Source organism: Lissotriton helveticus, chromosome 4_1 (assembly GCF_964261635.1).
Source record: "Lissotriton helveticus chromosome 4_1, aLisHel1.1, whole genome shotgun sequence".
NCBI classification, from domain to species: Eukaryota; Metazoa; Chordata; class Amphibia; order Caudata; family Salamandridae; genus Lissotriton; species Lissotriton helveticus.
In genome coordinates, this window is record NC_136063.1 from 654,967,030 (window position 1) to 654,986,893 (window position 19,864).

Here is a 19,864-nt window from a genome sequence, read left to right on the forward strand (position 1 = left end):
ATAGTGGGATAATGAAATACCTCCATAAAATCCACGAAATCTTTTGTAGCAGACTACATTTTGTTAGAAAACAAAGGTTACAGCCCTGAAATGTGCGTCCTCGGTGGGTGTATGAGCGCTCATTTAATATTATTGAATGGAAAGTTCATGCCATGTGCTTTGCGTTGTTGCTGTGAGCTGTGTTCCTCTGCTGCCTACAGCTACTCATATTAGGAATATATCCACATAGCTCATTTCCTTGGCTTTCTGGCTCACAGGTCGCTCCATATGTCTTGTCTGAAACAAAACACCAGTGCACATCATATGTAGTATCTTTTATCCTCTGTGCAGTCAGCACTTTTCTTCCATTATTATTCTTGTCGGAACACTCTTTATCAATCTCAGAAAGCCACGTTGTGAAGAAAATTCAGATTTTATTTTTCTTAAAAGACAATGCTTCACAGCCGCCGCGAGTATCGCCCTATGCGGGCTTCCTCAAGGCTTAATCACAACGTATTATGTATACCCTTCTTAAATCACAGGTTTACCAGTATGCGTAATTCTTAATATAAGTTTCATCACTCATATAATCCAACTCGTTCAAGCATATAAAATATATGTAATCTGGTCCTCCGTATTACCAATAGTCATGGAGCCATGATAAGTTCCATCATAATAGTCCAAGACTCCATCAAATCGCCATATACAATTTCCAGCAGCTGTAGCCGAGCCCACCCTGACCTTTAGGAGTCTGGGTGGACCCGATGATGAAGAATGCCACTACTAGAGTGGGTGAGGGTTGTATAAAAAAGGTTTTTCCTTTTCCCACCACTGAGTGTGGTGGAGTAAAGGTGTAGTCCAATCTCCTTACCACATTGCCTCCTAAGAGAGGATGATACCATATAGGTTATGGTATAGGGAGTATGAATCCCCTCTCCTTCCATTTATGAAAGGATCTGTCTACACTTTCGGGGTCCAGGAGTTGCCCTCCTGCTCCTAATTGTTCTAGGCATACATAAACAACCCTGACTCTACTGGCACTCAGTCCTCCTTCTATCACTACTGGACCGTGTACACAGTGCATTGTGCCAATCTATCTATGGTTTCTTTTTTTGTGGCTCTACAGAAAACCAAGTGTATACTATGTAGCCTCCTCCCCAGCCTGGGAGCATGGTAACAGACCATACCACACACGGAGCTCTTGTTTGCATGTCTTTATTCATCAGCACCAGGGGCGGCTCCTCCACTAAGGCAGAGTTGCGTCGCCCCACTGCTCTCAGAGCAGTGCCAAAAGGAAAAATAAAATGATAATAACGTCATTATCATTTAATTTTTCTTAGCTATGGGGCTAGGTAAGAGCAGGGCAGGACCACAGGGGCAGGAGTGTTGGGCACACTCTAAGTGCACATGACGGTTTGGCCAGCCATCTTGAGCCGGCCAGTCATGCACACTTTGCATGTTCACCAACAGGCTGTAATGCACAGCCTGGTGAGGAACATGCATAAGTTCATAGTCTCCATTAGAGTGCTGAAACATGGCTTTCAGACCAAACATAAAGCTGGATTGAAGCCTTGTGATTGGCTTGGGGGAGCCTGTGTGCTTCCTGCTACCGTTCTGGGACTCTTCGGGAGGGAAGCGAAGGAGATACACTGCCTACCAAAAAGGTAAATTTATTTTTTATAGTTTGTTTTTTCCACCTCTCCTCCCCACGCCTCACCACCCCTCTTGACTGTCAGCCGCCACTGGTCAGCACGCAACCATTAACTGAACGCACTGCGCCACAAACTTTATTAACCACGCCTAGCCACACTCATAAGGTTATGTAATACCTGTAAGGAGTCTGCCAAGGTCCACTAGAGCCTTCGTGCACATAAACACAGGGCACGGCATGCTACAGAAGACTTTATTCCTTTTTATATTGCACTCATTTACTATTAAATTTCTGCCTTAAGAGCTTGATGTACTAAAGGCTGTGTACTTGCAAAGGACAGAGCTGCAGTCATGGCATTTTGCAAATGCCAGTGCAGTGCTGGAGGCGCGCAGTCCTCCCTCAATTTGGTAGTATTCACAGAGTCAATGCTGCCTCATTAATATTCATGAATAACAATTTCTGCAAATGGCCATTTTACGCTGTGATTGATGACTGCACACGTCATAGTGCAAAAAAACAAATGACGTCGCTGTGTAGCGCTTTGCAAAAACAGCAACTGCTTTAGACCCTATCTATCCAATCTATGGATACATCAGGTAGTCCTAAATCTGACCAATGGCTGCATTAGTGGCTAGGATTATCTGCATTTCATTAGTACCTTTAGTCCAGTAACTCATTCATGAAGGACTCTCATTCGTTTCCATGTTAACTTCGCAAATAAACACACAATACTCTGAAAAGTGCGGTGCATTTCACAATAAGCTAAAGAAAATGCAGATTCTTCATTTTCTTCCCTAGATATACTCTGATGAGCAGTGATCATGAAAAAGTATGAGCATCTAACACACACAGTATTTATCGCGGATGGCGCCCGTTTCCCTGGAGAGAACAGATTGCATGCACATTGGTAACTCGAACAGCTTCACTGAAGTATCGCGAGATGTGAGCACTGTGAATCCACTTTAAAAGAAATAGCACACCCTTTCTTCTCCCACTGTGGACAGCACCTGCTCGCAGTGTTTGAAAAACGAGTTTCCACTTGGCAATTAATTCTCAGATTTTGACTGTGAGACGTTGCTAAGATTCTGGCCTGCTAGAGGTTGGATGAAATACGTTTTCTGTGCAAAGCTAAATGATGACAGCTCTTCCCTCTCTGAGTGGCGCATCATCCAGGCCCCTTCAGGAAGTTATCAGGAGCTTATATTTACGAGTAAGACCCGTAGATAGGTACTTCGAGGACAAGTCGGAGCTTAAACTCTATTTCAGTCATGCACAATTAAGTGCCTACTGTTTAGGCGTGGCTCAGTAGGGTGACGGAAATGGTGCCCTCCAGCACAAAATTCGGTAAGAGGCCTGCCATACCCATATCCCACAGATATCCATAGGCATTTTAGATTGAATGGGATGGGGCAGTATCATGTTAAGGATTATGGGGGCCTAAGCAACAAATATTTTGATATTTTGGGGGGCCCTGATTGGAAAAACTTTGAATCACCCATTTCCAGCTAATTAAAGCCTCATGCCGGCAGATAATATTGATGTATATGCTAACGGATGGGATAGAGAAATAGAGAGAAGTAAGAAAGAGCAACCCTCCACCTCCCAGTGGCCCATTGAATGGTAGGGACCCTGGGCCAGTGCCCATTTTGGCCATGCCATCAAACGTCTCTGGAATGGGGCCCCCCTGTGCTGCAGGAACCTGCATTATGCCTGTCGTCGTTGACTGAGTGCTGTGATAGGCCAAGCACAGGCTCTTGATCCAAAAGGCTTCTTTCTGATAGCATGTAAAAGCTCTGACAGAAGTATGGCAACGAACAGAGCATTCGTTGGCAACCATTTTACCATTTAATGAGTCTTGACCAATCTGGGTGGGTTCCTTCCAGGGATATACATATACCGATGACGTCCTTCTACAGTTCACCCTATGGCCTGATGAGTTTCCTCTGTGGACGTTATTGGAGGATACTGACAGGTAGCCTCTGCTGTCCCTCTTTTCTAAAGCGCAGCCATGGACAAATTACCAATCTGATTGCTAACCAGTGGCAGCTGGAATGAAACGGGGTGGCGAGGCGCAGGAGGGGGTGGCGTCTCTCTGCGTCTGGCCAGAACGGAAGCATACAGGCTCCCCTAAGCCAATCACAATGCTGTCGTAAGCTGCGTCGTGATTGGTCTGAGCGCTGTGCTTCGGTGCTCAGAATGGGACTGGGAGCCTGGGTATGTTCTTCACCCAGGCTGTAATACAACCTTGGTGGAGTACATGCTATGTGTGGATGACTGTTTGGCCGGTCCAAGACGGCCAGCCAAACTGTCATGCGCACTTACAGAGTGCCCACCACTCCTACCCCTGCTCTGTGAGCAGAGCATCCCAGCCCGCTACGCAGGAGGGAGAATAATAAAATTATATTATTATCGAGTTATTATCATTTTATTTTTCCTTTTTTTACACTGTTGATAATCAGTGGGCGATCTTCCTCTGCCTTAGCCACTGTTTCTAACAAGCACCCCCTCCTCCTGGCCTGGACTCAGGTTGATGTCTGAGGAGTTGTTCTGTAGTACGGATGTTTTAGTAACAGCGCTTTCAGCTCTCCCAGACTAGCCAATCCAACATGATGGCTGTGACGTCACTACACTGATGGAGGGTATTGGTGTGCTGGTAACGTCAATATTGTGCACATCTCATTGGCGCTATGGCCCTCGCTCTCAGTGTACGTGCGCAAGGATACTGCAGAAATATACGGGAGGAGTGGCGTCTGACCATATCCTGGGACAGCCTTTTCAGCTTAGGGAGGTGAGGAGTTAGGTAGAACTACAATGAGGCTTTATATCCCTTCACCCATCTGGGGTCGGTACCGTGACGCCCTCTTATCATGGAACAAACCAGGTACAGGTACTGGGCGGCTGCACTCCTCCTGCTCGTAACCTTTGAAATAATTGGGCTATTGGTGTCCTTTACAAACAGGTGTTTTAAATGCTTTTGTAAATATTAAGCACAGTTGCATCTGTTTAATCCCTACTGTAGAGTCTTTAATATACAAGAATGTGTGGGTGTTGCAGTATGTAGAGTATGGTTACTGAGCATAAGTATCCTCCCAATTGCTTGGTAGACAGTCAGCTGAAGGGGGATAGGGAGCTCAGTCCCCCACCTCATCACAATATTATAATTATTAAAATTAATTGGGACGAATCTTACTTTTAGGCCTTGATTACCAGAGACTGCGTAATTAATGAGCCCTGTGCAAGTGGCATGCAGAAACATCTGTTTCCACAGGCATCGCAACTACAAGTGGGTCTATGTTTCCTGCCCCTACCCTAATACATTTTTGTCAGGTAAACTGGCAAACTTTAACGGTGGAAATAGGGAAGACAATTAGTAATTGGTATTTCCAGCATCCATTACATTCTGAACTCTGAGGTGGTAGATCTTCACAGGTGCGATAAACACCGCATCCTTTACTAACCACACTGGTAATTGAGGCCATAACAGCAGGGTGTTAATGACTTTTTTCATTCATTGTCTATTAAGAGACTGCATCTGGAAGATTATTATTTTTTTTTTTACAAATTGTGATTAAACCAGAACACATAATATCCCATCATTAATATCAAGGATCACATAACATTCCCGTTGGGGATAATATTTTGAGGTCATGCAAGGTAGGTGGTTCGCCTGTGATTTTGGTGAAATGACACCATTGTTTTTAACCTCCTATTTAAAGGCAAAAGAGTTCCCTTTATCTCTTTTGTAGGATATTCTATCGAATTGTTGTGATATCTGAGATATGTATTGAGAAAAGGTGCATAAAACACCATGACATTAAAATGGAATTGAAGAACAATAGCCGTAAATGGTAAAAGATTTAATTCCGAAATAATTGCAGAATTCTGCCTTTTTTATTTGTACATTCCAAGTGTTGCTCCTTTAAATGAGAATTGGTCCCTCCTAATCTTCCACCGAATATTTCAGAATTCCAGGCTTTTTTTGACACCTTCAAGCATTTTAAGGTCCGCCAAACAAAATAATTATTGTCCCTTTGCCCACTGTGACGTCATTATTTTGAAGGGGGGACTCCATCATGGCCCAGCCATATCCTTGTGGAATTCTCTCTGTATATTTCTCCAGTCCCAACTTGGCTACAGAATGTGTTGGAAAGGCCTCAACATATGCTTCTTCTGACAGCAGTTTGGCATGGAGCCCGGCTATCCCTTTTTGAGTCTGACAAACTGTCTCAGTTGATTTATACATGCGCCTGTCTTTCCTACTCCACTCTATGGCCCATTACAAGGCAGGCGGATATATGTGTGAGTCTGTGTCCATTACTGCCAGGTGTCTCCGCACAGGTAGACACCTGCTACTTGTTGAAACGTAAGGAATGTGGAATAACTGTTCAGGTCCAGATTTACCCAGGGGCGGCTCCTCCATTTGAGCGGAGGAGCATTGCCCCACTTAAAAATCGCCAAATATGAAAAATGATATGGTAATTAATTACCATTCTATTTTTCATCCGCCTTCCCCAGCCGAGCATCAGGACGGGGTGACAGCAGCAGAACGGTGGGTGGGCTGGTATGGAAATGTTTAAAGTGTGCATCTCTTTTTGTCCGGCTGTCTTACAATGGCCAGACACACATGCGCACTTTAAAGAGCTTTAGACCAGCTGCCTTAAGATAGCTAGGTTAGAGCAAGCCAAAGCCTCCAGAGTGCTGTGAAGGGCCGAGGCTGGCCACTCTCACCAATCCTAAGGCTGCTCTCATGCTGATGAGAGCAGTCTTAGGATTGGCCAAGGGAGTTGCTGCATCCGGTTCCTGTGCCGAAAGAAGAGGACGTTGTTGAGACGAGGTAAGTTATTTTAAGTGTGCACGCAAGACCGCCCCCACCCTCCCCGTAGATGCCCTGCTGCCACTGGTTTTACCCTGGGGAATTCTACATGGAACTCCCATCACAGGGTTTAACGCAGACATTTACTAACCGCTCTGAGCAGGTTGTTAATGTGAGTGAGCCGGCTGGTGCGGGATGGGTGCTGTGGATCTGGGGAATGTGGGTGAGGGAAGAGAATGATGTTATCTTGCAGGGTAGCAGGGCTGGGCTCCACTGGAGCCCATTCTTAATGCAATTTACCAGCTAGATTTCTTTAGCTGGTAAAATAAGTTTTGGTGTTCTCATACCTAGAAAACCTGGGTCCAGAACCAATTGCCCACTTATAATCAAGCATAGCAGAATTGCATCCAGTGATTCTGCTCCATTCAACTTTTAATGAGGGCCAGTGACTGCCAGCATTCTTAAGCTGGCAGCAGGCATCACGAGTGTCATATTTAGGCAACGACTAATATAAAATAAAATTAATATATCTATGCATGAATGACACTTTTTCAAGATATTGCAGTTGCTGTTACAAAACAAAATTCAAAATAAATGTTTTGCTATACCTTTCCCATGCCCATGCGAACATCTCCAGCGGCAAATTGCAACCTGCCTAATGAATATTAATTAGGCAGGTAATTCCATGATCCTCTGTTACTTTCTTAAACGACCAATTAGTGCATAGGCTGGTTTGCAAAATAAAATAGTGGTTACAAAAGTAGCTAAGCAATTTGTGACTACTTTTTGCCACCACTTTCACAGTGCATCTGGCCGTTTATGTCTTATCCTTCACTCTTTCTGCACTATTGGGCAGTCTACAGGTAAACAAACATTGCTGGTTTCCTGAGGTACTGTTTTATTGATTTACTATTTACCTCTAATTACATATTTAATTTAAATTGGAGTAATGTAGTCTGGTGCACAATTATCTATGGAGCAAAAACATTGTACAAGAAACTCTATACGTTAGATAATTAAAGGCCAGAAGAACAGCCATTTCATTTTTTGAGTCTCCAATTGCGATTTTTGCGACTCACAATTCGGGACTCTCAAAATGCGATGTACAAATATCTCTCAGACACATATAGCGATTCCCAATGGGGTCGCAAAAGACCTATCTAATCAATATTCATAAGTAGGGCTCCCAGCTTTCCATTTTTAATGATTTTTACAGATAAATACAGACAGAAAACTATTTATTTTACTGTCTGCATTAATTTTTAATACAGAAAAATACGGAAAATATGCCTTCTTTGGATATTTTTTTCTACTGTCAAATATAGGTGCCAGGTCAGTAGGTGCACAGATTGAGAGGTAGGGGAGATTAAAATAGACAATAGAATTCCAAATTAGGCTTAATTAAGTGCAGATCTACAGTTATTTATGCTCTTTCACAATGCAAGTGTTTTCAGATAATGCTATTGTACTAGATACTGTTGAAACCTTTTGGACATTGAAATGCGAGTATGCATTTAAAAGTTAAATAAATGTGGAAAAATATGCATTACGGCTTCATTTATACAGAAAATACAAAATAAAAATGGATAAAAGTGCAAGTACAGAAAAAATGTGCAAAAAAATAAATATGGATAAATACAGATGGAAATGTCGAAAAAAGTAAATATCATAAAGCCTGATTCATAAGGTAGATCGCAATTTGTGACCCATGGGGAATCACCTATAATCACCTGGATGGTGGCCTTATGGGGTCAGCAAACCACTGTCTCTGTGACTGCTTCTTAAATAAAGGATTTTTTTTATGCAGCCTGTTTTCCTTAAAGGAAAATGGGATGAATTTAAAACAGAAAAATGAAAAGTTTCCTTTTCATATTTTAAGAGTAGACAGTGATCCGTGGGACGACTGCCTGCTCTTAAAAAATGTTGGCGCACACATACCCAAATGGGTCACTTAGGGACCCCTTCCTGTTTGCGAATGGGTTCCCACCCACCTCCTTCACAGAGTCGGTAAAATATGAATGTTTTGCAACCGCATTCCAGTCGCAAATCATTCATGGATGCTCCTGCGACTCGCTATTAGGAAGGGACGCCCTTGACATTCCCCTTCCTAAAACCAACTAGCAGATCCTATTTTGTGAATCGGTAAAAGGTTACCAACTCACAAAATAGGGTGCGAACATGCTATAACCCATTTTAGCGGTTGCAAACGGCCTGATTTGCCGTTTACGACTGCTGAAAACGGCTGTACATCTGTTCTTAAATGAGGTGCTAGGCCACGGAGAAACATTTTATGTTATGTTGGGCTTTGCAACATTGGGGATTTACCCTCATTTATTGCTAGATGTGGCACTTATAACGGCCAATTGAGACTGATTCAGAATGCTTTTTATCCATCATTAATTATGTCGAATTTAAGAGTACTTCAGGAGTAAGTCGCACAAACTCTCAGCAAAATGTATGTAAATCTGGACCCTTAAGAGAAGACGGTGGAGGTGGAAGGGACATCAGGGATTGATAGTGGAGAATAAGTGGCGTAACATAACATGATGCCCCCGCAGAATGTGAAGAAGGGCCCCTGATTCTCTCATACGTTACAGATATTCATTGGCCTTGGGTGGAACGGGGCCCCTCCGAAGTGTTTGGGAGGCCCTTAAGGGTTGGGGTCTACCCTGCACCACAGGGGTTGCAGGGGTCTCCATTACACCCCTGAATAAAGTTTCAGCTGTGAGTTAGAAACCAGGAAGTGACAGTAGAAGGAATCGACCCTGAGGGTTGGAGGTAGGGGGAGCAGTGAAACAGGCTTCACGGCTCGGCATAGAAGTCCCTTAACTTCTGCCCCAGGACGTCTGCAGACAGGCACTTCTTGGTCACTCCTTTTAACCTGCAGATGCCAAAGCTGAATGGAAAGATTAAGAGATGGACAGCTGTGGGAGGGGTGGGACCAGACTGAAGGTTTCGAAGCCCCATGGGGTTTCCAGCAGCACAGAGGCATCAGCATTGGGTGGTCCCTTTACTGTGCTATGTATATTCACTCTATCATTCAGTGGCTAGAACTCACGCATATTATTGCAATTATATTTGAGTACCTATGTTGGAATAATAATTATCCTTTCTCTTTTATCATCACATCACGTGTCTAAAACTTTTGATAAAATAATATTTGAGGGGGTAGTGGGCACATGAAAAGTATATTTTAAGGGCTGAAATTCAGGAGCAGTAACAAAACCAGTGTCGAAGAAAAGTGATGGTAAATTAGAGAATGCAAATATTCAAGTGTTAGCTGGAGATGTTTGAATAATCGTGATAATTTGGAGTCTTCTGGGTGGCATTCCATTCCATATATGTAGCTCATCTACACGATCACAGAATGGACCAATAATGTACAAATGAGTCTTGCTCCATCTCCAGAAAGGGAAGGGCGACCAAACTGCTGGGTCACGAACACTCCGAAAAGAAACGTAAGGATCCCTGTTTCAGACTTGCTGCACCTCACCGGTGAGGTGTAGCCTCTTACCACCTGACGCCGCCCACTAGAGATCCACTTTGGACACCACCAAGTGATGCATGGGGATGCTTATATTCAGCATAAATACTTGGATGTCATTAGGTAGCACTCTGTGCCCTTGTTCTTTCACCTTGCCTTCACCAATGCAGAAGAGAACAATCACATGTCAGTCAGATTTGATCACGCCCCAGAAGCGGGTTTCCATCCCAAACCGCCAGTGGCGTAGCTAGGGGGGTGGTGGGTGGTCTGCCCAGGGCAGCCCTCTTTCTGAGGGCGGCGGAGGTGAGAACGCTGTCTGTTGACTATCACCCCCTCTCTCACGGAAAACATGTCATCTCTTTACTGCCACCCCCCTCCTCGAACAAGTCATCCGTCAACCACCACTCCCCCCCATACCTGCTCCGGGTGGCAAACTCAGGTACCCCCCCAGACGACAGTAGGTGCAGCTATGCCACTACAAACCGGTGAGCCATCCCCACTCTGAAAAAGCAATTCGCTTCAGTAATTATGCCTGAAAGTTATAAACAATGGAATGGAATGGTCCTCAGATGAATCCTCAGTAGTTACGATTAATGCAGGCATCAACATGCATCAGTGTGCTGTTCAATAATAATATGAGCAAACTAATCTGAAAGCATAAAAAATGGTGATGAAATATACCGAGGTGGTGGGGACAGCAGACACAGAACTGTATAAGCAACTAATGTCTTATCTTTTTAAATAATGCAGTAAAGGGACATGTCCAAAGCTGCATACATGAAAAGAGTAAGGACAACCCCTGGAAGTGACAGAGAATGTAAACCAGCTCAGACTGACTCAAAAGCAACCGCTTAACATTGCCGGATACTGTACTTGCCGCAACACAATCATAATGACCTCAAGGAATGGACACTAACTGACGCGCCACATTTCAAAGACAATGAATAGAGAATCCATTGGGGGCATCCTGGAAGATTAAGCACACATACATCATGAGGGCCAAATACCACAGAGGCCAGCTGCCCCCGGCCTAGACAATGACGAGTGTACAAGAGACGTATAAATACCATATTCATGTTGTAAATTGGCCAAACAAGTGTTCGGCTTAGCAACTGTCAAAATAGTGTACTATATTACTAGCAAAATGAAAAAGAAGGACCTAGAGGAAGATCATTTATTAAACATATATCAACATTGACAGATTCAATAAATGACACTGGGAAGAAGAAATGCTGCTATCGGGACATACCTTAACTTTAATAAAGCATTTCGTGAGGTGCTACGCGAATACCTAATGCACACACGGGTTCAAATAGTCTCCATGTGAGATTGTTGTAAAGACCAATAAAGTGAGCGCTTGCAGTGGTAGGAGATATTCACAACACTACTACTAGTAGGGGAAGTGATGCTCAGTTGTGTACTCTGACATGCTTCTGTGAATAAGCCGAAACGTCCAACTCCCTTTAACCCCTTCCCTGCTGCCATCGGCCGTCGCGAGCACTACCTCGCTGGTGCTGCGAACGTCCAACGGCCGACGCGGCCCCACCCATTTCGCGGAACCGCCGCACTGCCGCGAAATCGCGGCCGCAGGTAAGGGGTTAAGTAAAAGTACAAAGAGGGCAAAGTCCTTTCTATTTGCTCTAATTCAAAAGAAACATTTCCTGAATATTCCTAGTTCATTACCATTGTAGATGTTTTGGCATGTAAGAGGGAACCAAATGGTACCATAAGAGTACTACTTTATACCCTCGGTATGCCTTTGTGACTAGGCCCCAAAAAGGCATGGCTTGGAATCCCCTCCATATGAATGTTCACCGTTAGACTTGCTGTGCACAATGTTGAGAGAAAGTGGTGACAGTAGAACAGCTCATTGTGCGGGGACTTGCTGAAAACCTTCTGAACTTACCTCAAGCCCTCCTAATGCACTCCTTCTGAATTACTGCGGAGGTCACAAGAAGGGAGAAGGGTGGGTTGCTTTTTTCAATGCAATTCTATGTGCAAACAACTAAGGGGCCGATTACGATGTCGGACAGACTTGAGTCCGTTTGACAATGTTTAAGAACTGGATGGGCATGCTACGGATTCCAGGAATCAACAAGGGGGCACCATAGGTGTCCCCAGTCTTCCATCCACAGGCCTTTTGCCCATGGGAGCCTTGCTTGGGGTCTCAGGTCGGATTCCCACAGCCTTTCTGTGTCAGAAAGGCGGCACAGAAAGGCTGTGGGAATCTTCTATCGTAATCCCTCAGCCAGAAAGAGCCTTCCGAGGGATGGATGGCCAATTTCCGAATGGCAGCCGGGCTCTCCGAGCCCATCAGAGGTCATTCAGAAATCCGGTTCGGATTCCTTTCCAACAACCCCATCAAAATGGATCAGTCAGAAAGGAATCTGAACAGCTGATTCCGGTGTGGTCGGAACGGCTCCGACCAGCCCCTATGTTTCATATGATGTTGGATATTTTCCATAAGGCTGAACCAATCTGTTTTAATCTGGAGGAGAAAGATTTTTAAAAATCACATGGCTTTGCAAAAAACACAAATGGAATAATAAATCAATGAGGAAAAATGTATAGGGAAATATATAAAAAGGCAGTTCTGGTGGAATGCTGGCAGTCAGCAACACACTTCAGCACAGCAAACTCACCATTATAGTGCATTAACACTGCTTCAGTACCATTCAATTACAAGTTAAACCCCATGGAATGGGGAATAACTGTGCACGTCCATATTTAGCGGTTACAAAATCGCACAGAGTTCCCATTTACCTGGCATTTACTTCATTCATTTACCACCTGCTCTGAGCAGATGACAAATTTATGCTGTAACCTGAGTGTGGAATCGGGTGGAGGGAATGAATGTGAGGAGAAGGGTGGGGAAGAGGAGGATAGGCTCTGGCAGGTGCCTCTGCCAGAAAGAAATGGGAAAGAGGCCTGGCTGTTGTAGCAGCCAAAGCTTAATGTGATGTTCCCAGGCTCAATTACCACCAGGTAAAATTGTATCCGGTGTTCCAGCACCAGGGAAGCCAGGTGCGGGAACACCAGCCCACTCGGAACCAGGCAGAGCGGAAGGCATCAAACATTCAGCTTCACACCTGACTTCGAGTTAGGACTTAAATAGATATTGTTGAAGGAATGCTGCCTCACTGTATTGGCAACAAGTGAGCCCAGGAGCTACAACAGTGAAATGCAGATGGCTGGAGGAACAAACGCATGCTAGATTGCAAGGCTTACAAGAAGTTACTTACAAAGAGTAGTCTTAAGGGTTTCCTAAAGTAGCAAGAACTCATTTCATTCTTAGGGTAAGAGGCAGATTGTCCCAGGTTGCGGGTACTTGGACAGAGAATATTCAGCGGCAATTTCAGCAGGGTAGAAATTGAGGAGAAACTTGACAGAGCTGTTTCTGCGGTTTTGTACATTATGTTATTTCAATTTGCTGCCTCAGTAAGTTGGGACAGTGCTGCAGATGTTGATAATAAAAGGTGCTGCACAGCAGGAAAGCCATGCAGATGCTGTCCCTGGAAAGGGTAGAGGACACTTCTAGATGTACTCTAAAGGGCTATTATTGCAGTGCGAGAGCCTGAATCACTTGTCTTCATATATGTAATGTCTTCAGCAATGCACTATGGGTAGGCGCGCATGCATTGCTGAATACCCTGAAATCCACCGTTTAGTTTACTCTCTGTACTATGAATCTTTAATGTGAATTCAAGAACATTTTAATTAATTTCAAAGCTTTTTAAATTACTTAAAACTTGTGCAGCACTTCCAACCTTGACTCTAAAGGAAGTTTCTTCATTTGATTTTTCAGTGATCAGCTATGATATTTAAGCAAAACACATTTTAGTGTGAGAACATGTTAAAGCTTCTTCCAAAACAACCTGGCAGGTGAAGAGCCTCAGACGAAGCGTCTCAGCATTGCTCTCCACGGATGTCAGCTGTTGATAGTGTTGCCTCTACGTGCTTCTTCTTTCTGAAGGTCCTCAGGAAGATCTTACCCTCTAGCCCAAAGAAAGTCCATTCCGTTTCGTCTAGGCTACCATACTGAGTCATCTAGGCTAGTGTAATTCTCTCTTTTTGGGTATGGACATTGGCCTGATGAACAAGCTGCAAAGGGTTTGAAATGTGGCGCCCAGACCGGCTCTTCGACTCCAACTGTTCTCTTCTGCAGTTTTACAGACATTTCTCTGGCTTCCAGTGAAAAAAAACAGAGTTGTTTTAAGTCTCTGTGCCATGTCCTTAAAGCTATTCACCTTAAAGGTCCAGACTATTTGTGCCAAAAAATGATCGCCTAGGTACTGCACACTGTTTGCGATCCTTAGAAGCATCTATTGTCACCATGCCGTGAAATATGCAGGATTGCTCTGGTGGGAAAGAATTCCCTGTTAGTGCGGCGATACGTTAGATTGAGCTTCTTTGCACCCTCGCTGTCAGATTCCCTTATTAGACTTCAGGAAAACCTTGAAGACCTGGATCTTCAGGAACTTGGTCTTCCGTCATACCTGTGTGGCCATTTAATGCTCTGTTTGGTTCTAGAACACCTCCTGGGGTATTTGCTGCGCTTTGAATATTCCATAATGTAACATAGTGTAGAGCATCCAAACGTCATAGCATTAAAACATTTTATCTCCGACTACAGACCGCTTTGACTGCTGGAACCCTTATAGTGTCAATTCCTTGAAAAGGTATAATTATGTGTACAGAGAGAAAGTGGGTTTTGAGTCAGCCCTTTCAACTGGTTTTTATGGTTTGCGATTGTGTACCGGTTGCCAATCAAGCCCATCGCATTTGAGGATATTTCCATTATCCCTTATGGAGTCGCATTAGATTTTGGCAACGGGGCTCAAGTAGTCCTTTCGTTAGACTAAAGTCAGTGTTTGCGCTTTGATGTATTTACTTTGCTGACAAAGTAACATTTTAATTGTTGGTTTATGGCTTTTTTGTTTGGGGGGACTTGCGGTTTGAATGTCTTAGCCTGTTGAAAAGGCACGGTGCTATTAACTGATTGTGCGTGTGCGTACTTTTGTTTTTACATAGCTGGTATGACAACGTTGTTCAATTTACTGGGAGGTTTTCTGTTCACAAAGTGTAGATGTGAAAAATATAGGCTTTTTTAAAAGTGCAAGAAAATACTGGCCGTTTGTTAAAAGTATCAACTATGAGATATATTGTTGTGAATGCCTCTTAAGGTCAATGCTTACAAGACAAACTTCACCCTCTTACTCCTTCTCATAATGCCTTTCTGTGAGGGCACAGCTTAACCCTGATGTACACATGTTATCTACATTTCTGTAATCCAATATAGTGCCTGTTTATGGTATCTAGTACTTATGAGGGTAACATATACACAGTAGGCAAACTATTATCAAACACTACGAAAAATCCAGACCTGTTGGCCTTGTTCATGCATGTATATCTAAATGTAGTGTTTACGAATACTTTACTTTTAGCATTGATTTAGGGAAGTAAAGTTGTTGAGATTCCTTCAATACCAGAGTATAGTGTCTTCTCCTTTTTGATAATCCTAACCTGCAGAACAGCTTAAGTTTAATCAAACAAATGTAGTCTGAACATTCTCCCAGGTTGCACAAAAGTAACTTCATCCATAAGCCAAGCCATTATTGTTTCAAGTCTAAAGACAATTGAAGGGACTTTTCAATTACAAACTGCGTTTTAGATCTTACTACTTACATGGAGTGTGGAACAAATGTGCCAGACTTACTGGGACTGCCCCAAAAACTAGCATTTACTACATTCCAAGAATAGTTATTTCCCCCCAGAACTAAAAGTCAAATAAATAGCAGAATAAAACTATATGTAAGTCTGCGTGGAATATGGAAATCAACATTGATTTATGTTGCAGTTCCCTATGTGGCCCATTGGGTTCTGGGAACTATAACTGGATCTACTAGGTTCACTCAGAGAAATATTATGAGCCAATAACAGTGATTGAACAAATCGACAGTCAGTGCTGTGGTTCTGATAGAGGGTCCAGTCACTTGAACGGACAAGGGGGTGCCCAGTATTGCCCTTGTGCTTTCTTCGCCTGATTCCCGTCCCACTTGCATACTATGATCTGGCTTGGACATAAGGCACACAATTCGAGCTTTTCGGTACTGGGGTCTTAATATTGAAATACCGAGGAGGGCATGATTCAAAAATAGGTCTGAAATCTAACCACAACTCTACTACCACACATGAATTCCAGAAATTCACGAAAACTTTCAAGAGTCACGCGCTTCCAGAACTCAGGAAAAAGTTTGTGAATTATAACCCACAACAATGTGAAGGAGTTTCTGTGTGCCTTATTTTACAGAGTTTACCACTGCCCTTGTGGGAAGCCCTTCTCACGAGAGTGATTATACTATTTAGTCTATTTTCCCCACACTTTCCATGGCAACCCCGCCACGGAACACCCACTATCATACCGTGGAGTAGAATTTACAGACACCTAACATTGCACCATCATGTAATATTACACATTATGAGTGGAAGTTTACCTTGTATGAATTCCTTGCACTCATAAATGAAGCCGATGATTAAGTTGAATTTACACGTGCAAATATCTTTGTGATTCAGCCCAGACTGCATATGCACACAGAACTCATTTAATTTTTTTTTTTTGTAAAACAAGATACGATCTGAACACCAAACCCCTTCTCTGATAAAACCCGGACTTTGTTTAAAATGTGGCACCAAGTGATGTGAGGTTTATTTTACAGAAAGCATGAGCAGATTCCCTACAGTGGAGAAGCGTGGCTCAGTGGTTAGAGGCGGCAGACCCGGAAGCTGAGATCGGCCGTGGACCAGGGTTCGATTCCCCGCCTCGGCGGGTCTCGGGCTCAAAAATTCCACGGACTCGACAATTCTCGCTCCGGTGCCTACTCGACTCACGGGGTCACACTCTGCGACTCTGGGCAATAGCTTGCTTAATCTCCACTACGGCCCCTCGCGGCGGGATGCCTGACTTTCACCTTGTGGATACCCTGCCGGGTTATCTCACAGGGGAATACCAGGACGGGTTCCCTAAGCAAGCTCCTTGAGACCCCTGGGTGATTCGTGCGCTATATAAATCGAAATACATTTACATTACATTTACAAGAAGGTATACCCCCGACCCCCCTTATGCCTGAACCCATCCATCAGCACTCGTCAATTCGGGGTGCTGAATAATAACGTAATAACTGCATTATTGTATAAGAACATTATTGCACAAAGGGGCATTTCTGCCAAAGCTGTATGTTAATCAGAAGTAGAATTGGACACTGAAATTCAAATATGACCTCATCCTTACAGTTTGCGAACATGTGGTTACTATAAATACAAAGTGAGAGGAGAGGGAAAGGAATGCGTGCAGAAGAGATGGGGCATGTTCCTATCTTAGGGAGACACAGATATTGTTCCAGAGAGCTGTTTGCCTCGGATAATCCCGGCCTTAACACAAGATTGTGTTTGCATTAGTTTTGAATATGTTAAGAAGTGTATTGGGAAGTGACATCTTTCCACTGCATAAAAACACGCGTTCAGAGAGACAACCGATTTACCACACTCCGCCAGCAAAGCAAGGCTGAGCTTCAGTCAAGAGCCTCTGTCTGGAAGGAGGGCTAGGACAAGAGAAGTGTTCGACTCCCGAGAACTGAGGGCAAACTCCAGTCAAGTATGCTTGTTCCCAACCATAACCTACCTATCATATACGGTGAAGCATTGATTACTACAGCGCAAAGGTCAAACTCCATACAATAAACCTAGTGCAGCCTGGCTTATGACATCACACCTTCCTGCCTCCCAGAATCCATGCCACGGCCACTCTACAGAGGAAACCAGCTGGGTGCTTCCACGCCTGAGGTATTTACGGAGATTTCGCCTCGCTGCGCGCACTGAATCCCTTGTGCGCTCATTAGATACTTTTGGTTGGTTCTCCACATGAAAAATGAGCATGCCATGCACCACATGTGCGCATCTGCTGACTGAAATGTGCAACGTAATGCCATTGTGAAGTGAGGGGCGGGGCTTCATGGCCGACTCGAAGCGAGGCTCCGCCTTTTGTGAATGATGACCCCCCCCTCTCCCCGCACTGAACAATGACAATAAACCGCAGCTTAGTCTCGACGCACGGGGGTATCTGCATATACTATGAAGGTAAATGTAGGGAGGCATGCCACGGTGCAATAAAACACAAACCAGAGTGGACGGGGGCGCGAGAGCCCGCGCAATGCAGCCTAACTTACTCCACGAGGCGAGGAAAGGGTCACTGCCACAGCTGTACGTGCAGACTTTTTGGCAAAGAGAGCATCGACGCAAATTCAGCAGACAACCCCGCTGCCTACTGTTTAGGTTCCGTGAAGTACAGTATAGAACTGGTCACCATACTACAGCTGATGCCAGAGCCCTCAGGCACACAATTCACAGCTATATCACACCGTGCTCGTTGAGCAGTAGGCATCACTGGGCACCCAGCACACATGGGGCCATCCACCAACAGACGTGCACTATGACATGTTATGCGATATACACATTATTTGGAACACAGGGTGCCAGATGTACGGCTCCTACACATGTGTGGCACAGTGGGCACGGCCAGGGAGTACCAGGGCAGGGCACCTCGGTGGGTCGCTTACCTCCAAAGCTGGCCCAGCTGCAGGATGTGGACGAGTGACTGCACCAGCCAGATGCAGAAGGCGCAGGAGGTGGAGCGCCCCCGGTCGGTGGTAGGGACCCCGGCCCCTCCCGGGGCCGCGGGGGCGCTCTTGCTGGCCGTGGAGGCTTGCCTCTGCGGGGTGGCCGGCCGCACGGGCTCCTCCCCGGCCGCCGCCTTGCCCGCGTCCCCCGGCTGGCTCTGCTGCTGCTGCGGCGGCTGCTGTGCGCTGTCCTCGGTGCTGAAGTCGCTGGCGAACCATCGGAAGCTGAAGAGCTGCACGGACAGCGAGCCCAGCGCCACGAAGAAGAGCGTCAGCCCGAACCACCAGCGCTGCCCGCGCCGGTAGTAGTCCAGCGAGAGCCACACGTCCGTGCCCACGTCGGCCAGGTAGACCAGGGCGGCGGCCAGCACCCACAGGCAGTCCCAGGGCGAGTAGCGCCGCTGCCGCCGGCCGCCCCCCGGCCGCAGGCAGAGCGAGGCGGAGGGCGCCGGGCCCCGGATCTCTCGCCCGGCCCCGCTGCTGGATGCACCCCCGCCGCTGCCCCCGCCGCCGCAGCAGCCGCCGGCCGCCTCCGAGCAGCCCGGGCTGGCCCCGGCCGCGCCCGCCTCCTCGTCCCCGGGCAGCGCGGCGCCCGCCAGGCCCTGCACCGAGCCCGAGTGCTCGGAGTTCTGCAGGGGCGTGAAAGCCACGTCGCTCTTCTTCATCTTCAGCAGCCCGTCTGACTTCGCGGCCATGATGAATCCTCTGCCCCCCTCCCTCCCCCCGAGCACGCGGAGAGAGCCTCCTCTAGCGGACACCTTTCCCTCCTAGCGCCCTCCCTCCGATCAGCATCCCCCCGCCGCGCAGCGCTGCCCCCTCTGCCGCCGCCGGAGGCTGGCTGCTGCCGCCAGCTGGAGCGCCGCCCGCCCGACTGCAGAGCGCCCGGCACCCTCCTCCCCCTCCCCGGACCACATCCCTCCCCGGCGGACGGGAGAAGGGATGACCTCATCCTTTCACTCCCTCTCCCGGTGCAGAGAGGGAGGGGCGCGCAATCTCTGCTCTAGGAGGAGAGCCGGCTCCCCATCACTGGGTACCGGAGGCAGGGACCGCAGGCAGCGGGAACCGCGAGCTCGCATCCACCGCTGCCGGAGCGAGAGGAGCTGTCCACGAGAAACCACCCGGGCCGAACCCCCATGCACAGCTGAGAACCTTTAGCGTGGTTTAAATGCCCCAGTGCGCTGCAACACTTTTAAAGAAAATCATTTCCTCAAACGCTGGCTAAACATATTCAAAAGCACTGATATATATATATATATATATAAAAG

General features: G+C 45.9%; 1 protein-coding gene across 1 annotated transcript in view; it reads right to left on the reverse strand.

Moving 5' to 3' along the window:
- The window catches only part of XKR4 (XK related 4), a 693,467-nt gene extending 674,173 nt beyond the window's left edge, over window positions 1-19,294 (reverse strand). The window contains exon 1 of the mRNA XM_078685653.1: window positions 18,540-19,294. Coding sequence (XP_078541779.1) covers window positions 18,540-19,294 — 755 coding nt within the window. The remainder of the gene's footprint in view (window positions 1-18,539) is intronic.
- Window positions 19,295-19,864: the final 570 nt, after the last annotated feature.